This window comes from Bufo bufo, chromosome 5 (genome assembly GCF_905171765.1).
Source record: "Bufo bufo chromosome 5, aBufBuf1.1, whole genome shotgun sequence".
Lineage (NCBI taxonomy): Eukaryota > Metazoa > Chordata > Amphibia > Anura > Bufonidae > Bufo > Bufo bufo.
In genome coordinates, this window is record NC_053393.1 from 548,813,999 (window position 1) to 548,838,688 (window position 24,690).

Below are 24,690 nucleotides of genomic sequence, written 5' to 3' on the forward strand. Positions count from 1 at the left end.
GAAAGTTTGATTTAGGATTATTTTTCTGTCCCATTACTTTTGGTCCCTTAACAAGTGAGAGGCACATATGGAAACTGCTGTAATTCCTGCACAGTTCACCTGATTTGGATGTAAATGCCCTCAAATTACAGCTGACAGTCTGCAGGTAAAGCACATCTTGTTCACTTCATTTCAAATCCATTGTGGTGGTGGATAGAGCCAAAAATGTTAGAATTGTGTCCATGTCCCAATATTTATGGACCTGACTGTATAACCTGATCTCTCAGTGCGCTATTAACTCTTATTCACTGAAGACAGACACTATCAGTAAATGAGCGTGATCAGTGTGGGAAGGGGGAGGAGAGAATTCTGTTAAGTGGAGAAAGAGGCATTTTTCTGTAATAAGCTATATTACAAAATGTTCTCTCTTACTTCGACTACTTATGACAGAAAAAAAACTAAAAAACTAAACTCAGTTACTCCTTAATTCAAGTCAGGTTTTAAGGTTCTCGGTTTCTAGGAAAGCTGAGACGCAACCAATATGGCTGCTACTCCAGCTCAGATGTGGGTTGTCCGGATTCTTGTCTAAGTTAGTCTAGCGATACAGCAATATCTGACCTAATGGAATTTTTTACAATTCACAGGAATGAGGAAATGCTCTGCAGTGCAGTAATGATTCAGTAGCTGTAAGGTTATGCATACCAACGCCATACAGAGTCATGGTGGAACTACAAGAACGCTCACCCTAAAGTGTGAGGAACACAGAGAAGTCTGCAGTCCTTGGCAGAACGCTCACCTTTCAGCATCTGATGTCAGACGGAGAAGTCTTTGATACGACCCCTGTTCTTCGGGAACTTACATTTACAGCACCAAGTGACGCAAAGACTATACCACAGGGCGACTGCTGGTCGTCCACATATAGAGACATGACAGATTTGGTGTCAGTGAAACTGGATAAGACACTACAAAAAAACGGCGTCACAGAAAAGGTGGCCACATGGTGTGAATAGAGCCTGGCGCTACTTTCACCGTTTTATAATAGCACACGGTGTAGTTTTGAGGCATGGTTCAGTAGCATTTATATGGTGTCCCCCACCTTTTCCCACAGCCCTCTTGGTCCATGAGCAGCTTCGCAGCAGTTCATGGGTAATTCAAGTCTGACGGACGTTCCCAGATTTGGAGACCTCGTGAAAGTTCGGGAAGCTGTTTAGTGGGGCCGGTTAAAGCGTTTTGCTTTACGTACAGTGCATTATATGCTAAATCTACGCCGCTTTACTTACATTTATACACTACGGTTTATTTTTCCCTTTGTGGTGAAACGGTTCACCTACAACGAACATGCCAAAGCTCTAGACAAGTTTCAGATGGATGTCCGGGGGACACTTGAAATCTGAGACAACACACTTAGAAACTAATTTTCTAATAGATCTTATAACTTTTACATATAGAAAATTCTGACATTCCACCCCCCCCCCCCTGTAACTAAAAAGACAACTACAAAAATTAAAAGGACGATGTATAACATCTGCCGCTTCTACACTGTGACGACATACACCGTGCTTCCGTCGTCTCCTTGCGTAGTGTACAAAATGGTCGGAGCATCGTCATCTCCTGTTCCTGGAAGAACTTCTTTACCAGAGTCTTTGGCGGTAGATTTGCCAACATGGCCCCCGGCTGGGGCATCTACTGGCTTGTGAACTGCTTGGTGGGAAGTCAAGTTCTCAAGGGAGTTAAACTTCTCATCGCAGTTGCTGCATTTGAACAGTCTTTCGACTAAGGCTGCCGGCGGCTGCTCGCTGCTGGGTTGGTTAGCTGCCCCACCCTGCTCTCCAACCTTCCTTACAAGCGTGACATTATTCTTCTGATTGCCACCACCTACAACATTAGAAGCTGGAGTCGGGGCCACCTGCAAAGTCCTATTTGCATTGACAGGGGTGATATTCCCTAAAGGTGCCGCAACAGACCCTGAATTGCTGAAGCCCCCATTTAAGGTGAGGATTGTGGGATTGTTGATACTTAATGTTCCTTTATTATTGAAGTTATTGGTATTGCCAGTAAGGGCGACAGGAGAATTATTGATAATGTAACGTCCATTTACCGGGGCTAAATTGCTGAATGCCAGTTTTCCACCCAAGGTTACGGGAGTAACATTTCCAGAGACGACACCCCTGTTAACAGTGACCACTGTTGTGTTCCCTACGTGATCCTTGGAAGAAACGGCAGATCCAGTCAGAATAAGTCCAGAACTTGCATCTACAAAGAGTGGAATTGTTTGTGAATTTCCTGCAGCCGATACCGGCACAGCCTTGAGGGTTCCACTGGTAAGGTTGGAGTTATTTATATTGAGAGTGCTGGTGATATTGCCAGTTTGGTTAACATTGATTGCCACCGGTTTGGCATGACCAGGAGGCACTGAGACTGGAAGCGTATTTGTCTGCCCGATGACCGGGGTCATGGCTACAGAGCTGAATTTAGGATGGACAGTCCTGGGAGTGGAAACTGTGTTGGTTGGCACAAGTCTAGTCTTACTCATTGGCATTCTGGTATTCTGTTTTATGCCCGGAATCTGATTTTCTGCAATATTTACAGGAGTTGCGAGTACAAGTCCTGAACTACCAAAAGTAAACATGAAACTTTGGTTGCCGTTTACAGGGACAGACAAGGGTTGGTTGCCGAGACCGGTACCTCCGGTGACGATAATCGGTGAAGGCTGCTGCACCTGAACTTTATTAACCAAAACGGCAGACCCTTGTTGGCCAGCTTGAGGGGCGATGCCTTTGTTGGTGGAGGAAGGAGGAGTTGTAGGAGGAGGTTCCCTGTGGCTTTTGGGGTTGTTTGCTGAAGGGGTCATAGGTTTAGAAGTCTTGGCCTCAATAGTTGAACTACTGGCAGGTGAAATTCGTGGTGGTCCTTCGCCATCTTTGTCATCAATAATTATGATTGTATTAGAGTCCTTCATTTCTTTTGGACCTCTGGAGGTTGGAGTCATAAAGATACCGGCACTCCGGATGTCGCTGATGGTAATTGGTGATGTTTGGAGTTTATTTTCTTTCATTTCAGGTGTGCCTGCAGCACTGCGGACGTTACTGATGGTAATTGGTGGTGTGCGGCGCATATTTTCTCTCATTTCAGGTGTGGCTGCAGCACTCCGGACATTACTGATGGTAATTGGTGGTGTGCGGCGCATATTTTCTCTCATTTCAGGTGTGGCTGCAGCACTCCGGACATTACTGATGGTAATTGGTGGTGTGCGGCGCGTATTTTCTCTCATTTCAGGTGTGGCAACACTCCTGACGTTACTGATGGTAATAGGTGGCGTTTGGCGCTTATTGTCTCTCATTTCAGGTGGTGGAGTTTTCTTCGAATCTTGGCTTCCACCAACCACAAGTGGAGTTATTAAAGGAATGCCCGATTTGGTGATTGAAACGGAAGCAGAACCTGCTTTTCTTGGCGTCGGGACACGCTTTTCTTGTTCGCAGTGAACAATGATCACCGGTGGACTGGATCTTTTTGCTGGGAGCCCACTTTCAGAAGTGGTCTGAGAAGAAGGTCTTTTAATGGCATGACTTTCAGTTACTACAATGTGCTCTACAGCTTGACCAAGAAAGGTGGAGGATGAGGGAAGAGTGTTTTTGGAAGCTGTATCCCCTCTTTCTGATGGTGAAGAATTCGGTTGCCCAGTGTTACCAGTTGCTGACGTAGCTGGCTGTACTCTGGTCATTTTGACACCATGGATAGAATAATTTAGCTGGTGTCGCCCATTACCATAGGAAGGCATTGTGTTTCGGTCTTTGCTATTATCACTGCTGGTCACCGTTTGGGGTAGAGGTTTATTCCTCTGGTCACCAACAATTCCTGGACTGTTATTGGCCGCAAACACTGGCATCGTTTCAATGGCTGCCAATGGAGACATAGACTGGGACCTCCTGTGATTCATACTACTGTTGGCAGTTACTGCTCCGTACTTGACACCCTGGTTATGCCCATGAGGCGAAGAGGCTGCTCCGTTGCCTCCATGGATGCCATTACCGACAGAGTGCTCTGGCTTGTTTGGAAAAACATTTGGGGACTTGGCATCTCCGGGCCTGCAATACCCTGGATATGGTGCAGACAGCTGAATCATCCCAGAATTCCCTTGAACATTTACCGGAGGGGTAACATGTCTGACCGGAGGGCGTATATTTGAGAAAGGTTGAGAATTTGTTCCAGCATTAAAGTATGGGTTTGGAGGAGAAGGATATCGATGCCCCTGGGCCCCGTCAACTGGCCCAGTAATAGGATGATGCAACCTTCGTTGTTCCCAATGGATGTTCATTCCACATTGATTATTGCAAAATCCTCCGCAGTTGGGACAGGGGGGCGGAGGATTTCTTCGATCATGGAACATCGCGTTTCGGTTTCTGTTCTCAAGATCTAAAAAGATACAAGAAAAATTGTGTTAGATCCACTGATCTTCGCCAGTAATTAGGTCCTACCTTGACTCTATGAAATCAATGTGTACATTCTAGCCTCCATGGAAGCTGCTCTATGGACATGTAAACAAACGGGGCAACGTTTTTGGTACTGGCTAGTATCTCGGTACCAAAGCCCACTTCGGATTGCCATTTTAATTTTTTTTTTAAAGATGCAAGATATGAATACGGTAGTAACTCACTGAAGTCTCATGCGAGTTCGGTCGAGGTGAACTTTGGCTCTATGGAGCCAATACATATTAATGCTGTACGGAAACCGCATTAAAATCTAGGTATTTGAACAAATCTACTTCGGATCTATGATCTATGCTCCGAAGTTCGTTCCGCTCAAGCCTAGTGACCACCAATATGCCTTGTATGGAGGAGCGGGAGCTCAGCTCCTTCATGGACACTTGGCTCCTGCATTAACGGGCAGGACCGGCAAACCTAACAGATTGCCTGTCAGTTTTCAAATGACTGTATAATACTCTGTACTACATACAGTGCTGTGCAGAAGTTTTAGGCAGGTGTGGGGAAAATGCTGCAAAGTAAGAAAGCTTTCATAAATCGAAATGTTAATAGTTTATTTTTATGACTGAACAAAATGCAAAGTGAATAAGAAGATGAATCTAAATCCAATCAGTATTCAATGTGACTGCCCTCGGCCTTCAGCATTGGGTCTTCATCTTAGAGAACTAGCCACAGATCTTCTGTGGATGTAGGCTTGCGCAGAGCCTTCTGTCTCTTCATGTAATCCCAGACAGACTGGATGATGATGAGATCAGGTGGAGGCCATATCATCACTTCCAGGACTGGAAGATGTCCAGCAGTGCCATCAGCTCAGAACTGGCAGAAACCAGTGGGACTCAGCACACCCATCTACCGTGCAAAAAAGTCTGGCCAGGAGTGGTTTTCATGGAAAAAAATCCATACATCTGACATGGAAACAAGACCAAGTGATTCAACTATGCACAAACGCATAGGAACTGGAGTACAGAAAAATGTCAGAAGGTGCTCTGGACGGAGGAGACAAAATGTGACATATTGGGCTGTAACAGAAGGAAGTTTGTTCTACAAATGGCTGGAGAGCAGTACAATAAATGAGGGTCTGCAGGACAATAATCCCAAACATCAAGCCAATGTCATTAAGAACGATCTTCAGGGTAGAGGCCCCCCACAGAGCCCTGATCTCCACACCATCCGGTCTGTCTGGGATTACATGAAGAGACAGAAGGATCTGAGCAAGTCTACATCCACAGAAGATCTGTTACTTCACCAAGACGCCTGGAACAACCTCTGCGCAGAGTTCCTTCATATACTGGGTGGCAGAACCTAGAACAGGGATGGCCAATCTTAAGGCTCTCCAGCTGTGGCAAAACTACAACTCCCATCATGCCCAGACAGTCTACAACTATCAGCCTACAGCAGGGCATGGTGGGAGTTTTACAAAAGCTGGAGAGCCGCAGGTTGGCCATGCCGGACCTAGAAGAACTGAGGCTGAAGGTAAAGGGCGGTCACACCGAATACTGATTGGATTTAGATGTCTCTTTTCTTCCTTCACGTGACATTTTGTTACGGTAATTGATAAAAATAAACCGTTAACACTTCTATTTCTGAAAACATTCTTACTTTGCAGTATTTTTCCTCCAGAACAGAGCCCCTCATAATTGCTGGACACCAGTCAGAATCTCCCCAGTGCAGCATCCAGTGATGTCTAGTCCTTACATGCCATGACCCCTCGCCGGTTCTGCTCGTCAACCACCTGTATAGCGGTAAAACACAAGCTTCTGTATTGCAGTGTGAGATGTGCACGCCGCCCCAGCATTGACAAGCTGCCTCTGCAATCTCCCTCAGGACAGGCGGGGGGACCATGCTCAGTACATAATGGCAGTGTAAGAGAACCGCGTCCCCTCCCAGGCAACTTCTCTTGTCATCTTGTGTCTGAGCGGTTAATCTTAACTCAATAGAAGATTAAAAAAAATATATAAAAAATTTGCAAGCTAGGCAAAAAGTCTGAAGTAAGAATTAATTTTATTTTGCCCTTTAATTCCTCCAGTACCAAGCCAATTTTGCAGACTTTAATTTCATTTTTTCTCTCTTTGGCTTCCAAGATTTTTCTATTTTTTTTATACCGCCATATGTTCCATCTAATGTACCGCAAAACTAAAAAAAAAAAAAAAAAAAACAAACACTTTCTTTCTATTTGTGGAGTGGAATAGAAGCCCGAATACCACGTTAGCCCCACAGGAAACTTTGGGAAAATCAGATTAGTTGCTGTAAAAAAGAAAAAAATCAATTAAAAGTTTCCTTGTGACGGGACACTTACCGACATGACTGTTTGGTGGGCCCATGGGCATCTGCTCAAAACCAAACACTGAGTTTCCTGGCCTCTCAGGCAATTGAAATGGGGAGCTGGGGTCGGTGGCCATTCTGTAGCCAGGACCAGCATAGTGCGGAGACAGCGGAACCATTCCTGCATTCCCGTAAACGGCCACGGAGGTGGTGGGATGTGACATTCCTTCACTTCTACTGGCAAATCCCGGAGATATGGGGCTCCCATTGAAGTAGGCAGGTGGAGGAGTCATATATGGCTTCCCCTGATTCCCGTCCATAGGTGATCCTGGAAACATTCCCTGTGTGTTCCACTGGTATCCCATTCTACACTGATTGTTGCAGCACGTCCCGCAACGCGTGCACTGAGCTCCACTGCGCTCCTGAGACGAGGAGATCTCACTAGGAGCAACCAGAGTGGAGGCTTCAGGAAACTTCTGCTCAACCTTAATCACCGGCTCCGAGTCTGCAGAGAAGGTATAGGGTTGGTAAGATACATCGCTGTAATATAGGGCACGTCTACATACAGTACATAAGGAGCAGTAGTATAGCAGTTATATTATTGTACATAGGAGCAGTATTATAGTAGTTATATTCTTTGTCAAATTTCTTTTTATTTGAGAAAAAATATACAGTCATGTAGAGAGACAAACATCTTGTGTCCAGACGCAGCTGGATAAGTGCATAGTCAGCAAACACAATGCATTCAAGGTGATTGCATACACGACTTCAAATAATAAAGTGACACATGTAAACAATATCTGACGAGGGGGGGGCTAGCAAGACAGAGGAAGGTGGGTTGGGAGAGAGAGGGAAGGGGGAAAATTGGATGTCAATCAAAATCTTAAGTCAAGACATATCTAAGCCTAGAATATGCGGTATAGCTTCCAAGGAGACCATAGTTTAACAAAAACTGCTCTAGAGTGATTTTCCCAGTGGGCTAATTCTTCAAACCGATATAGTTGATCAACTTTTTCCGTCCACATCAAGAACGAGGGAGCTGATTCGTTTTTCCATAATAGAGGGATCAGCAGTCGAGCTGCTGTAATAAGCATGGTTTGTAGATTATGCTTTGAGGGGGTTAGCGTGCCATTTGGACACCAGAGCAGCAGGAGTTTTGCATCTAAGGTAATCTGACTATTGCATATCCTGTTAATAGCTGCTTCTACTTCAACCCAAAACGGTTTTATTTTCTCGCAGCTCCACCAAATATGAGATAGAGAACCAATGTCTCCTCCACACCTCCAGCAACTGTTTGGGATAGCGGGATTGAGCTTGTGAAGGAATTCCGGTGTCTTATACCATCTTGTAAGTAATTTATAAGAATTTGCCTGTACTCTGATACAACGGTTGAAACCATGTGAGTGTGTGAGAATGAAGGCTTTTTCAGGTTCTGACAGGGACAGGGACAGCTCCTTCTCCCAGGCTGCAAGGAACCACAGATCTGGAGGTGCGGAGGAGAGTAGCTCCTTGTAGAATGTGGAGAGAGGTTTCTTGGGGCGAAGGGCGTTAGAGATTTTCCCCTCCAACCAAGAGGGATCTACCGTAGGCCTGGGAAAAGATTCCAAAAGCGCCACATCCTTCTTAAAAGCCATAAGCGCTAGGAAGGAGGCTCCCTGAACCCTAGGGATTTCATATATTTTACTCCAATTTAAGGCTCCTGATACAGTTATGATGTCTTTCAGTTTAGAGTTGGCTAGTATAGCCCAAATTCCTGTTGCATTAGAGGTAGTAGGGTGAACATATGCCTGCAGCAGATCTAAGGGGAGACTCAAACTTGGAAACCTAAGGGTCGAGGACCCATATAGTTTAGTCCATTCCAGTAACAGACCCTTCCATAAGGGCGAGGTAAACTTATTATTAGCAGTACATTTGCGTAAGCCCCATAGAACTAACTTGTCCCTATATGAAAGCAAATCACACTCTAGTCGGGAGACAAGGCCGAGAGGGCGCCAAGAAATGAGGCTCAAAGCTCTGTTTAGCATTGATGCTTTGTAATAAAGGTAGATGTCGGGTAGGCCGAAGCCTCCCAACCTCCTCTCCCGAGTGAGAGTGGCATAAGCCAACCTAGGGGATTTACCAGACCAGACAAAGGTTGAGATGACCCTGCGGACCTCCACAAAGAAGGAATGGGGTAGCCAGATAGGGAGGGTTTGGATGAGGTAGAGCAGTCTGGGGACAATAAAAGCTTTAATGAAGTTTTTCCGCCCAATCCAAGAGATAAACGGAAGTTTTAGAGAGTGTAAGTGTGATCTATAGTAGTTATATTCTTATACATAGGAGCAGTATTATAGTAGTTATATTCTTGTACATAGGAGCAGTATTATAGTAGTTATATTCCTGTACATAGGAGGCAGTATTATAGTAGTTATATTCTTGTATATAGGAGCAGTATTATAGTAGTTATATTCTTATACATAGGAGCAGTATTATAGTAGCTATATTCTTGTACATAGGAGGCAGTATTATAGTAGTTATATTCTTGTACATAGGAGCAGTATTATAATAGTTATATTCTTATACATAGGAGCAGTATTATAGTAGTTATATTCTTGTACATAGGAGCAGTATTATAGTAGTTATATTCTTGTACATAGGGGCAGTATTATAGTAGTTATATTCTTGTACATAGGAGCAGTATTATAGTAGTTATATTCTTGTACATAGGAGCAGTATTATAGTAGTTATATTCTTGTACATAGGAGCAGTATTATAGTAGTTATATTCTTGTACATAGGAGGCAGTATTATAGTAGTTATATTCTTGTACATAGGAGGCAGTATTATAGTAGTTATATTCTTGTACATAGGAGCAGTATTATAGTAGTTATATTCTTGTACATAGGAGGCAGTATTATAGTAGTTATATTCCTGTACATAGGAGCAGTATTATAGTAGTTATATTCCTGTACATAGGAGCAGTATTATAGCAGTTATATTCTTGTACATAGGAGCAGTATTATAGTAGTTATATTCTTGTACATAGGAGCAGTATTATAGTAGTTATATTCCTGTACATAGGAGGCAGTATTATAGTAGTTATATTCCTGTACATAGGAGGCAGTATTATAGTAGTTATATTCTTGTACATAGGAGCAGTATTATAGTAGTTATATTCTTGTACATAGGAGGCAGTATTATAGTAGTTATATTCTTGTACATAGGAGGCAGTATTATAGTAGTTATATTCTTGTACATAGGAGGCAGTATTATAGTAGTTATATTCTTGTACATAGGAGGCAGTATTATAGTAGTTATATTCCTGTACATAGGAGGCAGTATTATAGTAGTTATATTCCTGTACATAGGAGCAGTATTATAGTAGTTATATTCTTGTACATAGGAGCAGTATTATAGTAGTTATATTCTTGTACATAGGGGCAGTATTATAGTAGTTATATTTTTGTTCATAGGGGGCAATACTTTTGGTGCACCGTCTTGAGGTGTGATCGGAGTAATGTTCAGTAGAAAAAAAAAAAGACATTAACACCTATAATATAATGTCTTTACCATGTATCTTTGGATTGATTCCCTGTCCATTTGTGAAATAATTTAATAAGAGAACAGAGAAGACACAAAGTGCAGGCACCTTTACTGTCGTCGGGAGCCCCCTCTGGCTGAGATTCTTGCAGTTTGGGTTTTTTGCAGGCATCAATGCATGGTTCTTCGCCCCTTTCAATTCGGGACACAATTTCTGGTTTCGGGATGCGGTATCCTGTGAAACAACAAAGTAGACAATAAGCAAAGTGAACTTTTTTCTGCCATTAAGAATCATTCACGAAGCAGAGCCAAGTCAGTCCGTTTTGTGCCCGGATCCCAATTATATGCTCTAAACGTCTGGACAGTCCGTCAGAGGTGGATGACACCACTTTTTATATTTTTTTTCTCCAGTGGGAGATTTGTATCCCGGTGCTGTTTGCATCCAAACAAATACGATTAAGGTGCAGAGGAGAACATCGGCCGCGTTTAGTTTCCTTGGTGCCAAGAATCAGCAGCTGCCTGTCGGCAAACTGGCGCCAATTTGGTTATATGGAAATAAAGATGACCGTTTTGTGAGCCTGGTGCAGATTCGGTTTAGGTTTGCATTAAATTACCTTGCAGAAGCAAATCAGCGGAGGATGGGGAACTGAAAGTCATTATAGGCCCGGGTAGAGCTGCTGGCCACCAATAATGCTGAAATCACAAGCACAGCGGATGCAGGATGGACCACAGTCCAAATCTGCACCAGAGATGCCAACTGTCCGCACCCTGCTCCATACAAGTGCTGAAAGAAGGCCGAGTTTCTCCAATGTAGGGGCCCCGGCACTGGCCCTTATCAAAGTCGTGTGGCCATCTCTGGCGCTCCCATAGAAATGAATGGATGCGCATTTCCAACCGGCTGCTCTGTCCATTTGAGGGGGGGGGGGGGGGGTCCTGTTCTTGACACTGGTGGTGGACTGATTCATTTCAAGGGTCTGTTCTGTGGTCCGATAGATTTTTAGGGTTCTGCTATGAGTCCTTAATAAAATTTTAGGGGTACGGTCTGGGGTCTTAATATTACAAAGTAACTGTCTTTATTTGTGTAATGTGTAGGGGCAGTGATACAGAACACTTTTGTAATATACTGTAATTATTGGTGCTTGGACACCTGCTCAACACCGACTGTTATCCAAGCAGATGACATGGGGGCTAAGGCTCAAAATGGGTGACTTTATAGCCATTTTTCTAATAGAAATGTAAAAATTCAGTAATTAAAATATATTACAAAAATGGTCAGTATTACTGCCCCTATACAGTACAAAAAAAAAAAAAAAAAAAAAAAAAAAAGTGTTACACTTTAACCCTTTCACTACCGGGGGTTTTTTCGTTTTCATTTTTCTTCCACATTTTCCTTGGGCCATAAAACTTTTTTATATTTCTGGTCACATAGCTGTAGAAGGGCTTATTTTTGGCAAAACAAGTTGTACTTTCTAATACCACCATTAATTATGGCATAAATGCAGTAGGAAGCGGTAAAAAAAAATAAAAAAAAATGGGGTGGAATTGGAAAAAGAATAACGCAATTTCATTTGCGGCAAATTTGACCCATGCCCTTCATTCTTTGGGTCAGTACGATTACAACGATACCCCATATGTATAGGTTCTTTATGTCTAAGTAGTGTAAAAAAAAATTTACATCACTATATTCGGACCCCATAACTTTTTTATACTTATGTCTACTGAGCCGTTTAGGGTCTAATTTTTTTGCGGGACAATCCGTAGTTTCTATTGATGCCATTGGAGTGTGCTTGACTTTTTGTTCACATTTTATAAAAAACAATTTGGGTAAGAGTCGCATTGAAAAAAATTGCAAATTGGCCATTTTGACCCTTTTTTATTGTTACACCATTTGCCGTATTGGAAAAAAAAAATATATATTTTAATAGTATGGGTGTTTTCAGTCGTGGTGATACCCATGATGCATTATATTTATTGATGATTATTTAGGTATTTATTTTTTAATTATACAGAAAGGGGGTGCATTTAAACTTCTATATATATTTAACTTAGATTTTTTGCGATGCTTTTGAAGCTCAAATATGAGCCTCTAAATTATGTTTTTTAAATTTTACATTTTGTTCCATCAGGGATTTTAAAAATAGGATTTACACTGAAAATTGCTCATTTCTTATCCTGGCCAGCCATCTGATGGCCAAAATAACAATTGCAGCATGAACACTATCAGCCTCGTTAGCGAGGCTCGTAGTGTTCAGCGCAACTACTGATGCCTCCATTGGCTGCACGGGACATCGGTAGGAAGTAGGGGTGCACCGAAATGAAAATTCTGGTCCGAAACCGAAAATTCAGGATGCCCTTGACCGAAAACCGAAACTGCCTTTTTGCCCAAATACTTTTAAAATACTTTTTTTTAATGATTTTATTAATAATTATTTTTCATGAATGAAATTCATCTGTGGGTGGCGCTGTTATGGAGGGGGGGATATGTGCACTGTTATGGGCATAACAGTGCACAGATCCCTTTCCCCATAACAGTGCACAGATCCCTTTCCCCATAGCAGTGCCATAGACCGATCCCCCTACCCATAACAGCCCCGGCCCTGCTGCTCACAGCAGACTAATCACTCACTGCATCTTTATTTTACCTTACAATCGTGACGCTCCAGTAACAACTCTGCAGGCAGAGCGGAGGGCGGCGTAACGTCACTTACTCACGTGACGCACCTGCTCCGCCCACTTTATGAATGAAGGAGGCGGAGCAGGCGAGTCACGTGAGTAAGTGACGTTACGCCGCCCTCCGCTCTGCCTGCAGAGTTGTTACTGGAGCGTCACGATTGTAAGGTAAAATAAAGATGCAGTGACTTAAACTAAACCGCCCGCCCGGCGCGGGTGACAAATCCCACAAATCCCAAACCCCATATTTTCTGCCGATATGTACCAATATCGGCCGAAATGGATTAGGCCCATTCTCAGCCGATATTTTCGGCCGCCGGAATTTCGGTGCACCCCTAGTAGGAAGCGCAAGCATTTATCACGGCATCTAAAGCCTTTAATTACGGTAAGTAGCCACAGGTCTCTGCTGTTTGAAACAGTAGAGACCTGCCAGCCATGGCGTGCGCTGCGCGTGCTAATGGGCGCCATGTTTACACATCGCTCTAGCGCTGTACATGTACAGCGCTGGTAGCAAAAGGGTTAAGGATCTGTTCTAAGGTAAAATAATTTTAGGGCCACAGTCTGGGGTCCGATTCATTTTAAGTTTCGGAATTGATTTTAGTGGTCCATTACAGGGACTGAAGTAATTTTAGGTGTACGGTCTGAGGTCTGAATTTCAGATCTCTGTTTTAGGGTCTTTAGGGGCTAGTTTAGAGTCTGGATTAATTAATTTGACCTAGTTTAGGGGTCTTCATTATTTTATTTTTTTTGTTTCAATGAAAATAGTTCTATAAAGTTTGTGAAACGGCAACAAGACGTCCTCTATCGGAAGTCTGTCCTAGCGCTGGACAAGCCAGTTCTGACTCTTGGTTGAGAATCTGCACACAAACCAGATGCTCCCTGTTATGGAGAACGTTCCTTACCCAGGGCCAGCATGGTTTCATAGATTTCTTTGATAAGCTCCTTGTAAATCTTCTTCTGGAACTCCTCCAGGTTCTGCCATTGTTCCTCCGAGAAGTAAACCGCAGCATCATCAAAGGTCGCCTGCGAGAAAAAGACAAAATGGTCGAAGGCTGAGTCTTTATAGTCATGACAATATGGTTGGAGGAGGAATAGAAAGTCTTAGGAACATCCTTCTTCGTTGCCCCTCATTCTGCCTAGAGCCGGAGACCAGAGAGACTGGCCGCTGATAAGTCCCTATTGTTATGATGTACCAACCAGTTGTCTGTCAGACATTTTGGACAGTATTTTATCCAATAGGTCGGCACTGCAGATAAACCTCGTGGCGCTCGCGTCCTAGGATCGGCGTCCCATATAATAGTAGCAACGAAGGGCCGGCACTTACTTCCAGATGTTCTCAATACTTGTGTTTATTGTCACATATAGGCATATAACACAATTATTGAGAACATCTGGAAGCGAGTGCCGGCCCTTCATTGCTACTAGACATTTTGGACAGTCTCTACTTGTCAGAAGGGTCCTGATCACAAAGTGTCCTCCAGCGATCAGCAGAGACACCTAGCAATAAGTCTTCAGTTTCCCTGCAGCGCCACCTCAGGGGAAATGAAGTATTGCACAGACAACTCACTGTTATTACACGGACGGTGTGTAATACAGGACAGGACCTCCAATCTGGGGTCCTGAACAGAGAACCCCCCCCCCCCCCCCCCAAAAAAAAAAAAATTAACACTTGAATTCAGTGACGTATAGGTTTTGTACATTGAGGACCCCTTTAAAATTGCTGAGTTTAACTGAGAAACATCTGTTGCCCAATATGACCATCAGAAAGAACAAAAGACCAAAAAAGAAGCTGTACGCACGCTGGCCGCATCAGCGCGGGGAAGTGAAAGTAACAGGATGAGCCCCCCCCACTGGAAATCAGACACCAGGGCGAGTAGGGCGAGCCTCCGTGGAGACAGGCAGCTGCAGGAATCCTGTCCAGGATTTTACCACTGATAAATACCGCATATGATCAGCGGGGGTCCGACACCCCGGACCCCCACCAATCAGCTGTTTCAAGGGAAGTCCATTGTGCAGTGGAAAGATCGGTGTAGCTCCAGTGCCGACTACCCCAAAACTACTGCAGAACAGCTGACTGTCAGGAGTGCGGGGTGCCAGGACCCCACTGAAGACGCGCCATCAGTTGTAGAATGGGAAAATCGTGGACAACCCCTTTAAGTGGCGGTGCCACAGGCTAGTGTATAACTAGCTGATCAAAGGGGTCCAAACACTGGGACCACAGCGATCCCGAGAATGGGGGACACATTATCCCAACTATCCCGAGAATGGGGGACACATTATCCCAACTGAATAGAGTGTTAGGTCGAGCAGGTGCTGCTGCACTCGCTCTCTACGAGACTGACCACCTATCAGGGATATAGGGGCGCAGCCGATCCCCGTCTACCGTGTGAACTTAAAGGGGTTTTCCAGGATTAGAGTGTACATGGCTGCTGTGCCTTCTTCCGTAAACAGCGCCACACCCATCCACAGGCCGTGTCCGATATTGCAGCCAATATTTTACTAATCCTGTACAACCCCTTTACGATGGGAACACCAAGCTTTCAGCCATGCTCCTTAAAGGGCAATTACATGGGAAAAAAAAATAAAAAAAATAATAATAATAATTTTTAATAAATCAGTGAGATATTGAGTATTCCTCTCTCCTGGGGTCAGCAGTCACTGTGAAACTACAACTCCCAGCATGCTCCATTCACAGAGTTCTGAGAACGGCCAGACGAGTGCACATGCTGGGAGTTATAGTTGCAGCCCCCTGCATTAGGATTTGGTAATGCATAAGGAAAAGTAACTGGACTCTGGGAAGGCTAGTCTGACCTGCTGAGACTTGTAGTACCTGCCACATTGTATTATTTCTGCCTCCCCGGAGCGTTGTCTCGGATCCCGTCATCCGTGCTCGCGGTGAATAATTATGCAGCAATTAGCGATCTTTACACGCTCGGCTATTAACCGCTCAGAGGGAAGCAATTAGTGCAAAATCATTAGCAAATAAAAGGGAAATATTTAACGTGAGGAGTGTAAATGACTCTCACCACAGGTGATTATCACTGCAACTCCCAACATCCTTGATGCCAGAGAACAGGTAACGTGCATAGAGGATCCCAGAGAGACGAGCGCCCGAGTGTGGCACTCCAGATAACGAGCGCAGCGCCTGCTTATCTCTGCAGCGAGCTCAGGAATGTCTGTGCTGGGCAAAACGTATAATCCACCCCTCCCTACATACCGCTACCCCCCAGGAGTGATCCGTGGTACATAGGAGAGCCCCCCAATCATTGTGTGCAATGCATATCATAGGATTGTCCGTGTGACCGCTGCATCAAGAAGGGACATCTTCCGCTGCAGAAACTATGGGGGCAGCCCCGTTGAATCGGCACGTGCTGCAGAAACCCGAGGGTCAGACCGACTGCTGCCACAGAGTCCACGGCGGATTTTCCAGCGCAGCGCTCGGCCAAACCATTATCTAATTAGCAGAAGGATCTTGAAAGCTGCAGAACTTCTCACTATTAAACCAGTCTTCATAAAGCGCGGAGTGAAGCAGTCAGGACCTCGCGTGGGGTGACATCATCGCACAGTCACACCCTGACGCTGAGGCAATAACCACCTCCGTGGCCTCCCACATGAAGGGCCGGGTCTTCCATGGCTTTTACGTCTTCTTGCAGCGGACCACCTGCTCTTCTGCTCCCGTCCAGCATCTCAGGAGGCAATAATCCAGATGTTCAGACTAATCATCCGTCTACGGCGACACCTGGCGAAGATGAAACGCTCACAGTCTATAATTTACTATATACACCCCCGCTTTTATATCTCCCTGATCTACGGCCTCTTTGTTCTTCTCAAGCCAAGCGGCACATCAATGTCCTCCATCTCAGAAGAATTTCCAGGATAGCCAATATACATGACGCCAAGTTATAGCAGCCATTTGACGCTCTCATACACATGTATGCTCAGCCAAGAGTGCATGGAAAGGGGAGTCAAGCAGCTGCCCTATGTCCCCCCCTTCTGTCCCCCCTCCAATGTCGCCCCCTCCCTTCCCCTTCTGTCCCCCCTCCAATGTCGCCCCCTCCCTTCCCCTTCTGTCCCCCCTCCAATGTCGCCCCCTCCCTTCCCCTTCTGTCCCCCCTCCAATGTCGCCCCCTCCCTTCCCCTTCTGCCCCCCCTCCAATGTCGCCCCCTCCCTTCCCCTTCTGTCCCCCCTCCAATGTCGCCCCCTCCCTTCCCCTTCTGTCCCCCCTCCAATGTCGCCCCCTCCCTTCCCCTTCTGTCCCCCCTCCAATGTCGCCCCCTCCCTTCTCCTTCTGTCCCCCCTCCAATGTCGCCCCCTCCCTTCTCCTTCTGTCCCCCCTCCAATGTCGCCCCCTCCCTTCTCCTTCTGTCCCCCCTCCCTTCTGTCCCCCCTCCAATGTCGCCCCCTCCCTTCTCCTTCTGTCCCCCCTCCAATGTCGCCCCCTCCCTTCTGTCCCCCCTCCAATGTCGCCCCCTCCCTTCTGTCCCCCCTCCCTTCTGTCCCCCCCTCCAATGTCACCCCCTCCCTTCTCCTTCTGTCCCCCCTCCCTTCTGTCCCCCCTCCAATGTCACCCCCATCTGCCCCTCCAGTGCCATGTCCCCAGCGCCAGTGAAATAAAATACTTACCTTCCTGTAGGGTTGCCGCTCTACAGCTCCGTCCTCCTCTTCTCTGCGCGCTGCACTGGATCCTGACGTCACACCGCGTCGGGTCATAGTGCGCGCTTACATACACTATGACCTGACGATGTGTCAGGATCCAGTGCAGCGTGGTACGGGCCGGCGGGTGACCACGGATCGGTGAGTAATAGCAAGCGCCTCACTTCTCACTCCGTGGTCACATGACGCAAACAAATCCTTGATGCAAAAAATTTGCATCAATGATTTTTTTTGTGTCGAATTACTCAATTCAATCGAGTAAACGTTTCAGCCCTAGCCTCAGCCAATGTACGTCTGATGTACACGGCCAGCTTTAGCTTTGCCTCCAAGTTACCCTTTAAGTTCTCCAGGACGACCACATTTTCAGGCTGGGTCCCGATGACCTCTGTGGTCGCCTCCATCCATCTTCTTCACCTTAACCATTCTTCTGACCATAAACGGTCTTGTCTATAGAGTTGGGTCTTCTTACGATTCAGTCCGATGTGGTCAATGATCTTGGGTTCTTTTTCTTGAAGTCTTTGTGGTTCTCAAGGATTCTTGCCAGTATTACATACGGTCTGTACCAGGATGGGCTGATTTGCATAGCTCCTCCCACACATCCCGTCACTTTGCATTTCCTGCTGCTAAGGAAATCTGGTGACCTTTCAGAATAATGAAGGAAATCCTGTTTTGGTATTTTTATTCTGCCTCTAACATCCGGGAAAAGCAACAAAACTGACTTCATCCTGCAAAGCCGAGTCTTCTAGTTTCGGAGCCAGGAGCCATTGCTGTGCCCGAAGCGACGGCCGCCCAGCAGTTATACGGGGGGAACCCTCCACTTTATTTTAGCAGAATTTAGCAAAATCTCTTCTGTTATATTTTGCCCAATTTAAATCTTTTAAATAAAAAAAATTTAAATTTACTATAAAATTAAGAGAGTAAACGGACACCATGATGTTAAAGCTGTGCTGCAGTGCGGGGAATGGTGGGGCCGAGCGCAGCCATAAATGACACATTAAGCTTCACCTAAATATGGATCCTCCGTATCACAATCAGGAAGGAATCTACAAAATAAATGTAGTGCAATCGCCCCCATTTCCCATACTGGAAGCCTGTAAAGTCTCTATGGGGACATCTCCTGGTCTTCAAGCCTTTATAATGACCCCACATGAAAGGGCAGCCCTAGGTCCCCAACAATCAGGAGGAGGGCCCTTCTCCATAGTAAATCCATGGGCGACCTCGCCGGGGCTGCCGTCTGGTCTCCTGGTCGTCTTCTTCTCAGCCTGCAATCCTTTATGATTAACCCCCCCCCCCCCACATGAAACAATTGCTGACAATGGTAGCTCGATGTTCATATCAATTAGGGGGAAGGTCCTGGCAAGGCCGGAGGTCAGGAGGCCGTTCTTGTCCACCCTGGTACAGCCCCCTCTCCTGAAATCACCAAGTGCACACACGGATGCCAAACATTTCCAGTCGTAGGACGGCCAATCAACAGTTAACTCATCTACGCATTTCAGCTTTACGGTAAAATCACACCCCACTAAGGACGGCGTGCCGGACTTCATAATTGACAAGAGTCAAAGGGGTTGTTCAAGAGTAGAAAAGCATGGCTGCTTACTTCAAAAAAAAAAAAAAAAAAAAAAGCTGCGCCGCACCTATGGCTGTGAACGGGAGCAGCGCTGCAGTTACCAGCTCTGTCCACCACGCAATGGATGGAGCTGTAGTTCAGCTGATCGCCAGGGGCGTGGCTTGTTGGACTCCCACCTATCAGATACGGACAATACACCATCAATATTAAAATCCTGGACAACTCCAAAGGGCATCTGTCAGCAGTTTTGTCCCTAGGACACCGGCTGACCTGTTACAGGTGCGCTCGGCAGCTGAAGACGTCTGTGTTGGTCCCGTGTTCCTATGTGCCCGCATTGCTGAGAAAAATGATGTTTTATTATATGCAAATGAGCCTCTAGGAGCAACGGGGGTGTCACAGTTGCACCTAGAGGCTCTGCTCTCTCGGGAACTGCTGCGCCCTCTGCAATTTGATTGGCAGGACCAGGCAGCGAAAACGTGATCACACCTGGTGCTGTCAGAGTGCAGAGACAAGGCACCTAAAAGAAACCAGAAGGACATGTGATCGACAAGAGCTGGAAAAAAAATAAAAAAATAAAATCTTCATCCCAAGCAGGGCGCGCTCCTCACAGACACCGAACCGGGTGTGAGGATCTGTAACCAGGAGAACTGAATGCTGCTCTGGATGTGACTGGAGTACACGATGCAACTCAGGAACCACAAAAACACCAGGAAAGCTAACATTACTTCTCAGTCAGTCACATGGGAAACATTGTAACTGCCGATAGGTCTGCGACTGCTACAATGTATCAGTCATTCAATCCTCAGTGATCCGCTTACATCTCAGGTGCCATCATCAATCCGCCATCTTCCAGCTTCATGACCTCAAATACCCGAGAGAAGCACCAAAAATATTCTATTCTGAAGTTACCTTAACCCATAAAAGCACCAAATCCATAGAGAAGTTTCTTCAATGACAGTTCCCAAAACTGGAGCAAATAAGATCGGCATCACCAGGGCGCACAAGCGCTGACCAACGCTGGCGGTATGCGGAGAGGATGATTATAGCGCCGGAGGCTCTGATGTCCATGCTTCACAACTCACTGCAATACCTGATGAAGCGCAGCGCATACAGTGCCACAGAAATGCATTGAAAATACCCTGATGAGTTACAAGATGAAATTCTGTCTACCTGCAGCCACCACTAGAGGGAGCTCACTACATACAGAGTATACAGCCACCACTAGAGGGAGCTCACTACATACATAATATACAGCCACCACTAGAGGGAGCTCACTACATACAGATTATACAGCCACCACTAGAGGGAGCTCACTACATACAGATTATACAGCCACCACTAGAGGGAGCTCACTACATACATAATATACAGCCACCACTAGAGGGAGCTCACTACATACAGATTATACAGCCACCACTAGAGGGAGCTCACTACATACAGATTATACAGCCACCACTAGAGGGAGCTCAGTACATAGAGATTATACAGCCACCACTAGAGGGAGCTCACTACATACAGATTATACAGCCACCACTAGAGGGAGCTCAATACATACAGAGTATACAGCCACCACTAGAGGGAGCTGTACATCTCATCGGAGGATCAGGCAGCATGTTCCATTCTGTACACTGCAGCTCTGCTCCATTAGTGCTACACACAGGTGCATTGTTTATTGGGACCCTCTAGTAGTCTGAAATCTATCTCCAGTCTTTCCAAAGGCGTATGCTGTTATTCTGGCCATCCCCAATACTTTACACTGCAACTCTGCTTGTTCAGATTGGCTGCTGTGTAGAAGTGCAAGCTCAGAACTTGGAGAGCCAATGACATTACAGCCAAGATAGATAATAAACTACATATACCATTGATGAGCACTTCACCAGAGGGGAGTGGCCTCAATAAGGGGGAGGAGCATTAATAAGGGAGAACAGGCCATGCATTGGGGCGGAGCCTAAACTAATGAAGGCTTCTGGCTCTTACACATCACAAGGCATGCTCAACCTGCGGCCCTCCAGCTGTTGCAAAACTACAACTCCCAGCGTGCACGAACAGCCTACAGCAGGGCATTGTGGGAGTTGTAGTTTTACAACAGCTGGAGGGCCGCAGGTTGAGCATCCCTGGATACAGCAGTCGTGGGCCCTGTCCCTTATAGTAAATGTCAGAAATACGCCTCTGATCCATGCCCGCCTGGATTACTGGAACTCAGAAATAATCACTCTACACACAGGGCGGCAGAGGACCCTATAGACACCGTATACACAGCACCAATCACACAGGACCCTATAGACCCTGTATACACAGCACCCCTCACACAGGGCCCTATAGACCCTGTATACACAGCACCCCTCACACAGGGCCCTATAGACCCTGTATACACAGCACCCATCACAGAGGACCCTATAGACCCTGTATACACAGCACCCCTCACACAGGGCCCTATAGACCCTGTATACACAGCACCCTATAGACCCTGTATACACAGCACCCCTCACACAGGGCCCTATAGACCCTGTATACACAGCACCCCTCACACAGGGCCCTATAGACCCTGTATACACAGCACCCATCACAGAGGACCCTATAGACCCTGTATACACAGCACCCCTCACACAGGGCCCTATAGACCCTGTATACACAGCACCCATCACACAGGGCCCTATAGACCCTGTATACACAGCACCAATCACACAGGGCCCTATAGACCCTGTATACACAGCACCCTATAGACCCTGTATACACAGCACCCCTCAGAGGACCCTATAGACCCTGTATACACAGCACCCCTCAGAGGACCCATAGACCCTGTATACACAGCACCCCTCACACAGGGCCCTATAGACCCTGTATACACAGCACCCCTCACACAGGGCCCTATAGACCCTGAATACACAGCACCCCTCACACAGGGCCCTATAGACCCTGTATACACAGCACCCCTCACACAGGGCCCTATAGACCCTGTATACACAGCACCCCTCACACAGGGCCCTATAGACCCTGTATACACAGCACCCATCACAGAGGACCCTATAGACCCTGTATACACAGCACCCCTCACACAGAGCACCCTATAGACCCTGTATACACAGCACCCCTCACACAGGGCCCTATAGACCCTGTATACACAGCACCCCTCACACAGGGCCCTATAGACCCTGTATACACAGCACCCATCACAGAGGACCCTATAGACCCTGTATACACAGCACCCCTCACACAGAGCACCCTATAGACCCTGTATACACAGCACCCCTCACACAGGGCCCTATAGACCCTGTATACACAGCACCCATCACAGAGGACCCTATAGACCCTGTATACACAGCACCCCTCACACAGGGCCCTATAGACCCTGTATACACAGCACCCATCACACAGAGGACCCTATAGACCCTGTATACACAGCACCCATCACACAGAGGACCCTATAGACCCTGTATACACAGCACCCTATAGACCCTGTATACACAGCACCCCTCACACAGGGCCCTATAGACCCTGTATACACAGCACCCATCACACAGAGGACCCTATAGACCCTGTATACACAGCACCCCTCACACAGAGCACCCTATAGACCCTGTATACACAGCACCCATCACACAGAGGACCCTATAGACCCTGTATACACAGCACCCTATAGACCCTGTATACACAGCACCCTATAGACCCTGTATACACAGCACCCCTCACACAGGGCAGCAGAGGGCCCTATAGACACTGTATACACAGCACCCATCACACAGAGCAGTAGAGGACCTTGTAGACACAGCACCCCTCACACAGAGGACCCTATAGACACCGTATACACAGCACCCCTCACACAGGGCCCTATAGACCCTGTATACACAGCACCCCTCAGAGGGCCCTATAGACCCTGTATACACAGCACCCCTCACACAGGGCCCTATAGACCCTGTATACACAGCACCCCTCACACAGGGCCCTATAGACCCTGTATACACAGCACCCCTCACACAGAGGGCCCTATAGACCCTGTATACACAGCACCCCTCACACATGGCAGCAGAGGACCCTATAGACACGGTATACACAGCACCAATCACACAGGACCCTATAGACCCTGTATACACAGCACCCCTCACACAGGGCCCTATAGACCCTGTATACACAGCACCCCTCACACAGGGCCCTATAGACCCTGTATACACAGCACCCCTCACACAGGGCCCTATAGACCCTGTATACACAGCACCCCTCACACAGGGCCCTATAGACCCTGTATACACAGCACCCCTCACACAGGGCCCTATAGACCCTGTATACACAGCACCCCTCACACAGGGCCCTATTGACCCTGTATACACAGCACCCCTCACACAGGGCCCTATTGACCCTGTATACACAGCACCCATCACAGAGGACCCTATAGACCCTGTATACACAGCACCCCTCAGAGGACCCTATAGACCCTGTATACACAGCACCCATCACACAGAGGGCCCTATAGACCCTGTATACACAGCACCCCTCGCACAGAGCACCCCATAGACCCTGTATACACAGCACCCCATAGACCCTGTATACACAGCACCCCATAGACCCTGTATACACAGCACCCCATAGACCCTGTATACACAGCACCCCATAGACCCTGTATACACAGCACCCATCACACAGGGCCCTATAGACACTGTATACACAGCACCCATCACACAGGGCCCTATAGACACCGTATACACAGCACCCATCACACAGGGCCCTATAGACACCGTATACACAGCACCTCTCACACAGGGCCCTATAGACACTGTATACACAGCACCCCTCACACAGAGGGCCCTATAGACCCTGTATACACAGCACCCCTCACACAGAGGGCCCTATAGACCCTGTATACACAGCACCCATCACACAGAGGGCCCTATAGACACAGCACCCATCACACAGGGCCCTATAGACACCGTATACACATCACCCCTCACAGAGCACCCTATAGACCCTGTATACACAGCACCCCTCACACAGAGCACCCTATAGACACCGTATACACAGCACCCATCACACAGGGCCCTATAGACACAGCACCCATCACACAGGACAGCAGAGGACCCTATAGATATAGACGGTGCTGCCGGGCGCCCTCTAGCGGTCACACCAGGCAGCGCGGGATTGATGCCTCCCGTACAGCGGGCAGTGAGGTCTCCTACACAATGTATAGCCTGCGCCTATGGGCGCTATGTACCGGACCTCAGCACATACGGGGCATACTCGGCCTCCGCACGTGAGAATAACGGCTCCTACAGATAATACGGGGGTCCCAGCACCGAGGATAGACGGCTACCAGGAACCCGCGCACACAGAACAAAGCAGAGCCGCAGTCCCGGAGCCCAGAACCCGCGGAAACGCCTACCTGAGCCAGACTGCCCGAGATCAACGGCCGCTCCATGTTCCGCGGCTCCCGGTCACCGACTACAGCCCGAAAACTGGGCGAGAACCGGAGGAGGAGCGAATCGGGCCGGAGGCGGAGACACGAACAAGGAGGAGACAAAAGGCATCAGGCGATTGGCTTTCAGAGACAGGCGGCGTTAAACCGAGGCG

At 47.0% G+C, this 24,690-nt stretch overlaps 1 protein-coding gene across 2 annotated transcripts; it reads right to left on the bottom strand.

Annotated features, from left to right (window-relative positions):
• Window positions 1–127: 127 nt before the first annotated feature.
• LOC121000772 lies at window positions 128–24,690 on the bottom strand. 2 transcript variants are annotated; one of them, XM_040431389.1, is made up of 5 exons: window positions 24,503–24,690; window positions 13,813–13,933; window positions 10,271–10,475; window positions 6,757–7,227; window positions 128–4,392 (listed from the first exon to the last, which is right to left on the bottom strand). In XM_040431389.1, exons 2-5 carry the CDS (start codon window positions 13,921–13,923, stop codon window positions 1,514–1,516), a joined length of 3,666 nt encoding a protein of 1,221 aa, XP_040287323.1. In that variant the 5' UTR covers window positions 13,924–13,933; window positions 24,503–24,690; the 3' UTR covers window positions 128–1,513. The 2 variants fall into 2 exon arrangements, with proteins under 2 accessions (XP_040287323.1, XP_040287324.1); XM_040431390.1 differs by having other exon boundaries at window positions 10,350–10,475; window positions 24,503–24,687.